General features: G+C 43.3%; 1 protein-coding gene across 4 annotated transcripts in view; it reads right to left on the bottom strand.

Annotated features, from left to right (window-relative positions):
- Positions 1 to 11,235, bottom strand: part of LOC122551869 (E3 ubiquitin-protein ligase MARCHF4-like) — a 275,970-nt gene that overhangs the window by 224,184 nt on the left and 40,551 nt on the right. For all 4 annotated transcript variants that reach the window (XM_043694417.1, XM_043694418.1, XM_043694419.1 and 1 more), the window contains one exon: positions 5,462 to 5,617. In XM_043694417.1, coding sequence (XP_043550352.1) covers positions 5,462 to 5,617 — 156 coding nt within the window. The remainder of the gene's footprint in view (positions 1 to 5,461; positions 5,618 to 11,235) is intronic.

The following is an 11,235-nucleotide window of genomic DNA, read 5'->3' as shown; positions in this document are numbered from 1 at the left end:
CCACCTATCCACTCCACCCTCTCCTCCCTATCCTATCATCTTCATCCCCTCCCCCACTCACCCATTGTACTCTATGCTACTTTCTCCCCACCCCCACCCTCCTCTAGCTTATCTCTCCACGCTTCAGGCTCACTGCCTTTATTCCTGATGAAGGGTTTTTACCCGAAACGTCGATTTCAAAGCTCCTTGGATGCTGCCTGAACTGCTGTGGTCTTCCAGCACCACTAATCCAGATCAAGGCAGTGATGCAGTGGTAATATCATTGATCTTGCAATCCAGAACCCATGGTAGATGCTGAAGAATAAAAGAACCTGGCAACCATGTGTTCAAAGCCAATTGTTGTGAATACCCATCTAATTAACTGATGTCCTTTAGGGAAGGAAATCTTCCATCTTTACCTGGTTTGGCCTACATGTGATTCTGGAGCCACAGCAATATGGTTGGCTCATTACTGTCCTCTGAAATGGACAATGTCCATGAAACCATACATTCCACAGCAGATGTGGAAGAGTAAGTGCCGCTTCTGCCACTTTGCTGATTGTTGACGAGACGATATGGTAACGATCTGAAATGGCCCTAGCAAGCCACTCAGTTTAAGTGTAGTATGGAGACAGGCAATAATTACTGGCTTTGCAAACAATGATCACATCCTATGAATGAATTTTTAAAAGGTAGGTTTTTTTAAGGAGGATTATTAATGCTTAATTTCAAGGGAGGGGATTATACCTGAGGAAGGGGACCCATTACCATCTGCTTAAGCGGAGACCAGGGAATGAAGCTGAGCAGTCAAGAATTTAGTAAACATGGAATCAACGGGACTTTAGTGGATGAAATGATTTTAGTGGGGCTAGATTCTAGGGGAAAGGAGAGGTTTGAGTTTGTGAGAATGAAAATAATACAGGTCAGCGAGATGGCTGAATAGTTGCCCTACATTTTAGACATTATGAAATCTGTGCTCCTCCCAATTTCGGTTGGAGGTGAGGTTTCCATGGAGAAAGAACCAGGTGTCTACAGAGAAAATAACTAAGCCCTGCAGGATGTTCCTGGAAAACGCAATGGACTTTGAGGGAGGAAAATTTGATATGTTGGAGACAGGTACAGTTCCATCCTGGAATTCCAAAGATATAGTTGTGCCACTCAGGTCAAAGTTTGAACATGTATATTTAAGCAATTTGGCCAATTTTGTTTTTCAGGCAAGGGACTGGGTTCAAAGGAGAAGGGATAGCGTTAATGGAAGAATAAGTTGCATTTGTCTGTGATTGAGGCTTTGGCAATAGAAAGCTTTTAGGGGTTGGGCGTGGGGGGAAGAAGTGCATTGAGGAAACATCGATGATTTAATGTGGAGTGTGTAAGGGTTAGAAATGAACTGGTGACAAGAGAAAGCTTCAGCAAGGGTCAAAGATGGCAAATTAAATTTTGTAAAAAAATTGGATGATAAAACTATGGACTTTCTATGAGTTCAATGAAAATGAAAATGGAGAGGGAGTAAATTGTTATCACTATTTACAACACCGTGAAAGTCACAATAACCCCAATCAACAAAATAAAGTTCCACCAGTAAACATACAAAACCAAAGGGCATGGGAAATCAGAAGATTGATTGATCAATTGAACCAGTTGGGCCAGTGAGTTCTGAAATGACCATTATGCAAAAACAAAGAGATAAAAAGTCTCAGTCAATTTATGGGGAACATTTCTGGGAAAGTCCTCTCTGAACAACCAAGAAGGGAAGTCACACTCCTTATACACACATCTCTAACTTCAAAGGCTTGGGGAGACACAGCCCCCAAATATATTGAGCTCTTGACCTTGTTACAACCTTTTCTCAAACAAGGATAAAAGATCTGAATTCCGAAGGTAAGGTAAAGTAACTCCCTTTGACATTGAAGACGCATTTAACCTTGGTTTCAAGGAGCCCTAGCAGAACTAAAGTCAATAGCTAATAGGGAAAATCTCTCAGCTGGCTGGCACAAAGGAAAATGAACGTTAGTCATCTCAACTCCAGGACATCTCCACAAGAGTTCCTCAGAGTAGTGTCCTATGCCAAATCATCTTCAACTGCTTTATCAATAACTATCCCTCCATCAGAGGTGGTAATGTTCATGGATGACTGCAAAATGTTCGGAATCAGTCATGACTGCTCTGGTATTGAAGCAGTCCATGTCCATGTTCAGCTAAAGTTGGACAGCATTCACTGCTGTCCTGAGTGTTGGCTATCATTGTAAACTAATTTTCTAATCCTAAATTGTGATTTAGCCAGTGACTGTCAAACTCTGAACTGTTGCAGTGTTGGTGTTGGCTTTCTTAAGCTGGTGAACAATTTTTGTTCTAATTTCTTTTCATTTATAGAACATAGAACATAGAACATAGAAGAATACAGCGCAGTACAGGCCCTTCGGCCCTCGATGTTGCGTCGATCCAAGCCCACCTAACCTACACTAGCCCACTGTCCTCCATATGCCTATCCAATGCCCGCTTAAATGCCCATAATGAGGGAGAGTCCACCACTGCTACTGGCAGGGCATTCCATGAGCTCACGACTCGCTGAGTAAAGAACCTACCCCTAACATCTGTCCTATACCTACCCCCCCTTAATTTAAAGCTATGCCCCCTTGTAATAGCTGACTCCATACGTGGAAAAAGATTCTCACTGTCGACCCTATCTAAACCCCTAATCATCTTGTACACCTCTATCAAGTCACCTCTAAACCTTCTACCAATAAAAGCCAGTACGCCATATGCCTTCTTCACCGCACTATTTACCTGGGTGGCAAATTTCAGAGATCTGTGTACATGGACACCAAGATCCCTCTGCTCACCCACACGACCAAGTATCCGACCATTAGCCCAGTACCCCATCTTTTCGTTACTCTTACCAAAGTGAATCACCTCACACTTAGCTACATTGAACTCCATTTGCCACCTTTCTGCCCAGTTCTGCAGCTTATCTATATCCCGCTGTAACCTGCCACATCCTTCCTCACTGTCTACAACTCCTCCGGCTTTCATATCATCCGCAAACTTGCTCACCCAACCTTCTAACCCCTCCTCCAGGTCATTTATAAAAATGACAAACATTTATGAAAATTAGCCCAATAAGCTGGATGTTTTTGAGATGGTAGGTAGCTGTCAAATAGCTCAGATAACTCAGTATTTCAAACTCAGAGAGTACTAGGGGTGTGGAACGACCTGACTGCAACAGTAGTAGACTCGCTGTCGTTAAAGGCATTTAAATGGGCATTGGATATACATATGGATAATAATGGAACAGTGTAGATTAGATGAGCATTAGATTATATTCACAGGCCAGTGCAACACCGAGGGCCAAAGGGCCTGTACTGCGCTGTAACGTTCTATGTTCTACGTTCTATGAGATCTGCAGATGCTGGAGATTGGAGTCAAGAGTGTGGTGCTGGAAAAGCACAGCAGGTCAGGCAGCATCCGAGGAGCAGGAGAATCAACATTTTTAAAAGCCCTTCATCAGGAATGAATTTAAAATATGGTATCTGGACAAAGTAATTAGGGAGAAACTACTCTTACTGGTGGAAGAATCAAGAGTTATAGGACACAGATTCACCTTGATGGGCAAAAGAAACAATGGCAAAATGAGGAGAAACATTTTCATGCAGTGAGTGGTGTGGTCTGGAAAACACTGTCTGACACTGTGATGGGGTCAGGTTCAATCGAGGCTTTCAAAAGGGAATTAGATTGCTACCTGAAAAGGAACAATGTGCAAGGCTGTAGGGAGAAAGCAGGAGAATGATAATGAGTGAGATGCTCATGTAGAGAGTTAGCACAGACATGAGTGACTGAATTGTCCCTTTCTGTGCTTTAACAATTCTGTGATTCTGTGAACTAGCTGAGTCAATGTCCTCACTGACAAAAGCTAATTTTTGTGAGAGACAAAAAAAAACTGCAGATGCTGGAATCCAAAATAGACAGGCAGGAGGCTGGAAGAACACAGCAAGCCAGACAGCATCAGGAGGTGGAGAAGTCAACGTTTCAGGTGTAACCCTTCTTCAGGACTGGGGGTGGGTGCAGGGGGACCTGGAGGAGTGTCAGGGGCAGGCTGATGAAGTGGGGATAAGTAAAGACAGGTAGAGAGAATGACTTGGTTGGTCAATAAGAGGAATGAATCTGGTAGGTGGCTGGGAGGAGTGAAAGGGAGGGAGGGGGCTGGGAAGGGAGGTTATTTGAAATTAGAGAACTCAATATTGAGTCCTCTGGGCTGTAGATTGCCCAGGCAGAAAATAAGGTGCTGTTCCTCCAATTTGCAGTTTGGTTCTTTCTGGCAATGGAGGAGGCCAAGGAAGGTCATGTTGGAAAGGAAGTGGGAAGGGGAATTAAAATGGGCAGTGACTGGGAGGTCCAGTCAGCCCCTGTGAGCCTGGCTGAGATGCATGGCGAACCATTCTCTAAGTTTAGGTTTGGTCTCCCTGATGTGGAGAAGACCATATCGGAAGCACCCGATGAAGTAAGCTAGGTTGGGAGCAATGCAGGTGAACCTCTGTCTCATCTAGAAAGACTGTTTGGGGCCCTGGATGGGAGTGAGGGGGATGGTGTACCAGCGGGTTTTGCATTTTTTGTGTTTACATGAATTCAGAACTGGACAAAAAAAAAGACTGGGACGGAAATCCCATTGGGAACAGGAGCAGAACTTCTTCAAGGTAGGCATGCCTAGAAGAGATGTGGAAATGAGTTAAATACTAAATAAAAACCGAAAGAATTGCAGATGCTGTAAATCAGAAACAAAACTGAAGTAGCTGGAAAAGCTCAGCAGGTCTGGCAGCATCTATGAAGAGAAATCAAAGCTGGCGTTTCTGGTCCAATTACCCTCCCTCAGAACTCTGGGTTCTGAGGAATAGTCACCAGACTCAAAACATTAACTTTGATTTCTCTTCATGGATGCCGCCAGAGCTGCTGAGCTTTTCCTGAGCTACTTCTGTTTTGTTTCTGATTTACAGCACCTGCAATTCTTTCGATTTTTATTTAGTACACATGATTCATTGTTAAAGGAGCATTCAGCCTTTTACAATGAGGTAAATCAGTAAGGTGCCAATCCTAGTACAAAAATCCTTCCTCCCCTGACATTATTTTCATTAATTTACTATTTCTGAGATCTTGTTCTGCATACATTGGCCATTACAATTCCCTGCAATATGATACTGTTTGCAGATGAAGCAGCCTATCATATTTTGACAGACATGAATAGCTGCATAGGTTCACATCTGTCTCTGCATTATTCTTGGTTTGAACCCTAAGCTCACCATTTTCTTGCCCAATTGATGTCAGCTGATTAGACAGAATCTCTCAGAATCCCTAAGTAAGGAGGAAGAAGTCAGTAGGCATTCCAATTCTCAAGCACTGTCCAATGAGCCATGTCAGAAATTGCACGTGCACAAGCATTAGAAAAACACAAAATTAAACAGAGTAAAGCAGAAGTAAAAACAAAAGATGGCACCTGAAGGGGGTTCTTGGCACTAATGGCAATGACATGGTATTTGTAGTAACACAGCTCACAACTCCAGGATCCTCGCTCACTGATCCACTTTATCAGGCAGGGTTGGTGTGTACAACGAACAGATCCAGCACAGCGACATGGACTCAGCAAATCCCCCTAAACAACAATAAGAAAATGAAAGTGTGACTAACATGACAGCAGCACAGGACATAATAATAACATAATCATTAATGTGACAGAGAGACATATCTCTGAAAGGCTTTTAATTAATTCTCAGGATGTTGTATCACTAGCTAGGCTAGCAATTATTACTCATCCCTAGTTACCCTTGAGAAGGAAGCAGTGAACCTTATTTTTGAACCCCAAAGTCTCTGTGTTAATGATGCTCCAATGGGGTGGTGGAGTGTAGTTAGGGGTAATTATTTCAGGATTTACATCCAGTAACAAGAACAACAACAGCATCGTAATACCAGCTGATGTGTGACTTAGAAGTAATGTTTCTATGCATTAGTTACAATTGTTGTCTGAGGTAATGGAGATTTATTTATTTATCAAATAAATCTAAGTGAACTGCTGCAGTTCATCTCACAGATGTTATACACAGCCGCCACTGTGTGTTGTTAACAAGGAAATGAATGCTTAAGATGATTGTGGAAGTGAATAAGCATGCTACATGTTCTTGAAGTCAAGCTTCTTGGATGTTATAATCTCATCGAATGTCATACGGAGGTGTTTAGATTTGCTTTAGTTGGAAATGGTCATTGTCTAGTAATCCAGTGGGGAGAATGATAATAGCACTTATCTTTCCAAACCTGAATTTTGTTAGGCCTTGTTGCATATGTACATGGACTGCTTCAATATCTGAGCTGTTGTGAATGAAACTGTGCACAGTGTAACCATCAGCAAACATTTCAGATCTTTTGACATAATTAATTGATTAAAGAAGTGATCTATGAAGTGCCATGAAAACTTCCTACAGCAATATCCTGGAATTAGGAACAATCTCTCTCTTTACTCAGTATGACTCTATTCAGCTGACAATCTTCCGTCTCATTCCCACTGACTCCAGTTTGCTAGGACTCCTTGACGTCAACAGCAGTTGCTCTCGCCTCACCTCGAGTTCAGCTCTTTTGTCCATGTTTGGATGAATGCAGAAACTTTATTGTTCTGGAGGCTGAGAAGCATACATTGTGAAACATCAGGGAGGGGTAAGTTACCTTTGTTTCAGGAGGTGATGACACCTCTTAGGATAGAATGTTCAAATTTGGTCAGTGTCAGGAACAAGAGAATGCAATTTAAAGTGAGACAGTGAAGGGGGCCTAGAGGACAGGAGTGCAGGAGTCTTAGCCCTTACAATTGTCCACCAATTTTGAGGTTCTTTCAGCTTGTTTGGAGAGCGGTATGAGCTATGTGGCCACAGCATCCATGGTAAAGGAAGCCGTTCAAGTAGATAAGCAAAAAGCAATATAGTGATAGTAGGGAATAGAAGAAAGTGAGGACTTCAGATGCTGGAGATCAGAGCTGAAAAATGTGTTGCTGGAAAAGCGCAGCAGGTCAGACAGCATCCAAGGAGCAGGAAAATCGACGTTTCAGGCATAAGCCCTTCTTCAGGATTCCTGAAGAATGCTTATGCCCGAAAAGTCGATTCTCCTGTAGTAGGGAATAGTCTAGTTTGTAAGACTTTGGTTAGGCCACATTTAGTGTATTGTATTCATTTCTGATTGCCACATTACAGGAAGGATGTGGAGGCATTGAAGAGGGTGCAGAAGAGGTTTACCAGGATACTGCTTGGATTAGAGAGTATGAGCTATAAAGAGAGGCTAGAAATACTCAGATTGTTTTCTTTGGAGTAGCAGAGGCTGAGGGGAGAATTGATAGAAATCTATAAAATTATGAGATGCATAGATAGGATTGATAGTTAGAATATTTTTTCCCAGTGTTGAAATGCTTAATACTCAGGTGCATGCATTTAGGGTGAGAGGGGGAAAGTTCAAAGGAGATGTGTGGGGCAGGTTTTTTTACACAGAGAGTGGTAGGAGTCTCGGATGTAGAGTAGAGTAGAGTAACTTTATTTATCGTTTCTAACATATACAACTGGTACAATAAAAATGAGGCAGCATTCCTCTAGGACCAAGGTGCTATGGGAACAAACAGACTACAAGAGAGTAGTCATACACAGGGCAACATAAAGTACATAGAAAAGTACAAAACATGCAAGACAGCACAGTAATTCCTAACAAGACAAGACAACAGGCACAGTGGTGGACAAATTACAATGTAACAATGAATGATTATTAATAAACTATTGTTTTAGCAGCAATTCAAAAAGTCATCTGAAAATTGCAAATGGAATAAGACAATAAGACACAGGAGTGGAAGTAAGGCCATTTGGCCCATCGAGTCCATTCTGCCATTCAATCATGGCTGATGGGCATTTCAATGCCATTTATACACAGTCTCCCCGTATCCCTTAATTCCTTGCAAGATGAAGAATTTATCAATCTGTGCCTCGAAGACATTTAACATCCCGACCTCCACTGTGCTCCGTGGCAATGAATTCCACAGGCCCATCACTATCTGGCTGAGGAAATGTCTTCTCATTTCTGTTCTAAATTGACCCCCTCTAATTCTAAGGCTGTGCCCACAAGTCCTAGTATCCCCGCCTGAAGGAAACAATTTCCCAGTGTCCGCCCTTTCTAAGCCATGCATTATCTTGTAAGTTTCTATTAGATCTCCCCCAACCTTCTAAACTCTAATGAATACAATCCCAGGATCCTCAGCCATTCATCGTATGTAAGGCCTACCAGTCCAGGGAAACTCTGTGTGAATCTCTGCTGGACACGCTCCAGTGCCTTTCTGAGGTGTGGGACCCAAAACTGGACACAGTATTCTGAATGGGGCCTAATCAGAACTTTATAAAGTCTTAGTAGCACCTCACTGCTTTTATATTCTAACTCTCTTGAAATAAATGACAACATTACATTTACTTTCTTAACCACCGACTCAACCTGCATGTCAACCTTTATAGAATCCTGTGCTAGCACTCCCAGATTCCTTTGTATTTTGGCTTTATGAATTTTCTCACTATTTATAAAGACGTCCACGCCTGTGTTAGTTTTTCCAAAGTGCAAGATGCTGCATTTGCTCACATTGAATTTCATCAGCCATTTCCTGGACCACTCTCCTAAACTGTCTAAATCTTTCTGCATCCTCCCCACCTCCTCAGTATCACCTGCCTGTCCACCTAACTTCGTCTCATCAACAAACTTTGCCGGAATGCCCCCAGTCCCTTCAACCAGATCATTTATATGTACAGTGAATAGCTGTGGCCCCAATATTGAACCCTGCGGGACACCATTTGTCACTGGCTGCTATTCCAAAAAAGAACCTTTTATCCGAACTCTCTGTCTTCTGTCAGACAGCCAATCCTCAATCCATGCCAGTACCTCACCTTGAACACCATGGGCTATCACCTTACTCGGCAGCCTCCTGTGAGGCACCTTATCAAAGGCCTTTTGGAAGTCTAGGTAGATAATATCCACTGGGTTTCCCTGGTCTAACCTACTTGTTACCTCTTCAAAGAATTCTAACAGGTTTGTCAGGCACAGCCTCCCCTTACTAAATCCATACTAACTTTTCTAATTTGATCCTGCACTTCCAAGAATTTAGAAACCTCATTCTTAATGATGGATTCTAGAATTTTACGTAAAACCGAGGTTAGGCTAATCGGCCGATAATTTTACATCTTTTGTCTTGCAATAGGGTGTGATCATACAGTGTTAAGGAGCTTGATGGCTTGGGGGAAGAAACTGTTGCACAGTCTGGCCGTGAGAGACTGAATGCTCTGGTATCTTCTGCCAGATGGCAGGAGGGAGAAGAATTTAGATGAAGCGTGTGTGGGCTCGTTCACAATGCTATTAGCCTTGCAGATGCAGTGTGTGATGTAATGTCTGTAATGAAGGGAAGAGAGAGAGAGACCCCGATATTCTTCTCAGCTGTCGTCACTATCTGTTGTAGTGTTTTACAATCTGAGATTGTCGCCTCAGGCGACTGACTGTGTGGAGTTTGCATGTTCTCCCCGTGTCTGCGTGGGTTTCCTCCGGGTGCTCCGGTTTCCTCCCACAGTCCAAAGATGTGCAGGGCCAGGTGAATTGGCCATGCTAAATTGCCCGTAGTGTTAGGTAAGGGGTAAATGTAGGGGTAGGGGTATGGGTGGGTTCGCTTCGGCGGGTCGGTGTGGACTTGTTGGGCCGAAGGGCCTGTTTCCACACTGTAATCTAATCTAATCTAATCTAATCTAATCTAATCTAATCTAATCTAATCTAAAGTGAGATGATGCAATTCCCAAACCAGGCAGTGATGCATCAGTTCAGGGTACTCTCAATGAACCTTGTGTCGAATGTGGTGAGGATGGGGGATGGGAAATGGGCTTTTCTCAAGCTACACAGAAAGTAGAGATGCTGCTGGCTTTTTTGGCTATGGAACCAGGTGAGATTCTCCGCCATGTGGACGTCAAGAAATTCTGTGCTCTTCATGATATCCACGGGGGAGCCATCAATGTCTAGCGGAGGGTGCTCGCTCCATGCCCTCCTGAGGTCAACAACCATTTCTTTCATTTTGTCCACATTCAGAGACAGATCGTTGGCTCTGCACCAGTATGTTAGCTGCTGCGCCTCCTCCCTGTATGCTGACTCATTGTTCCGCTAATGAGACCCAATACTATCGTGTCTTCAACGAACTTAATAATATCTTTCCAGCTGTGCATCGCTGCACAGTCGCAGGGTGAATAGCAGGGGCCCTCGTGCTCAGTGAGATGGTGTTGGAGATGCTGTTCTCAATCTAGACTGACTGAGGTCTCCCAGTCAAGAAGTCCAGGATCCAGTTACAAAGAGAGGTATTCAAGCCCAGCAGATTCAGCTTTCCAATCAGACGATGAGAAATGATAGTGTTAAATGCAGAACCGAAGTAAATGAACAGTAATCTAACATAGGTGTCCTTCTTGTCCAGGTCAGTGAGAGACAGATGAAGGGCAGTATTGCAGTTGCAGAAAGGATGTATGGGGACTCGTCAACTGAGGTAGTATGGGCTGAGGTTAGAAACAGGAAAGGAGAGGTCACCCTGTTGGGAGTTTTCTATAGGCCTCCGAATAGTTCCAGAGATGTAGAGGAAAGAATAGCAAAGATAATTCTCGATAGGAGTGAGAAAGACAGGGTAGTTGTCATGGGGGACTTCAACTTTCCAAATATTGACTGGGAACACTACAGTACGAGTATTACAGATGGGTCAGTCTTTGTCCAGTGTGTGCAGGAGGGCTTCCTGGCACAGAATGTAGACAGGCCAACAAGGGGCAAAGCCACATTAGATTTGGTACTGGGTAATGAGCCCGGCCAGGTGTTAGACTTGGAAGTAGGTGAGCATTTTGGTGATAGCGATCACAATTCTGTTATGTTTACTTTAGTGATAGAAAGGGATAGGTGTATACCACTGGGCAAGAGTTACAGCTGGGGAAAGGCAATTACGATGCGATTAGGCAAGATTTAGGAAGCATAGGATGGGGAAGGAAACTGCAGGGGATGGGCACATTAGAAATGTAGAGCTTATTCAAGGAAAAGCTCCTGTGTGTCCAAGCTAAGTATGTACCTGTCAGGCAGGGAGGAAGCTGTAGAGTGCGGGAGCCATGGTTTACAAAGGAAGTGGAATCTCTGGTCAAGAGGAAGAAGAAGGCTTATGTGAGGATGAGATGTGAAGGCTCAGTTAGGGTGCTTGAGGGTTAC

This window comes from Chiloscyllium plagiosum, chromosome 7 (genome assembly GCF_004010195.1).
Source record: "Chiloscyllium plagiosum isolate BGI_BamShark_2017 chromosome 7, ASM401019v2, whole genome shotgun sequence".
NCBI classification, from domain to species: Eukaryota; Metazoa; Chordata; class Chondrichthyes; order Orectolobiformes; family Hemiscylliidae; genus Chiloscyllium; species Chiloscyllium plagiosum.
The sequence above is the reverse complement of the archived record's forward strand: the minus strand, read 5'-3'. Positions and strand labels throughout refer to the sequence as shown.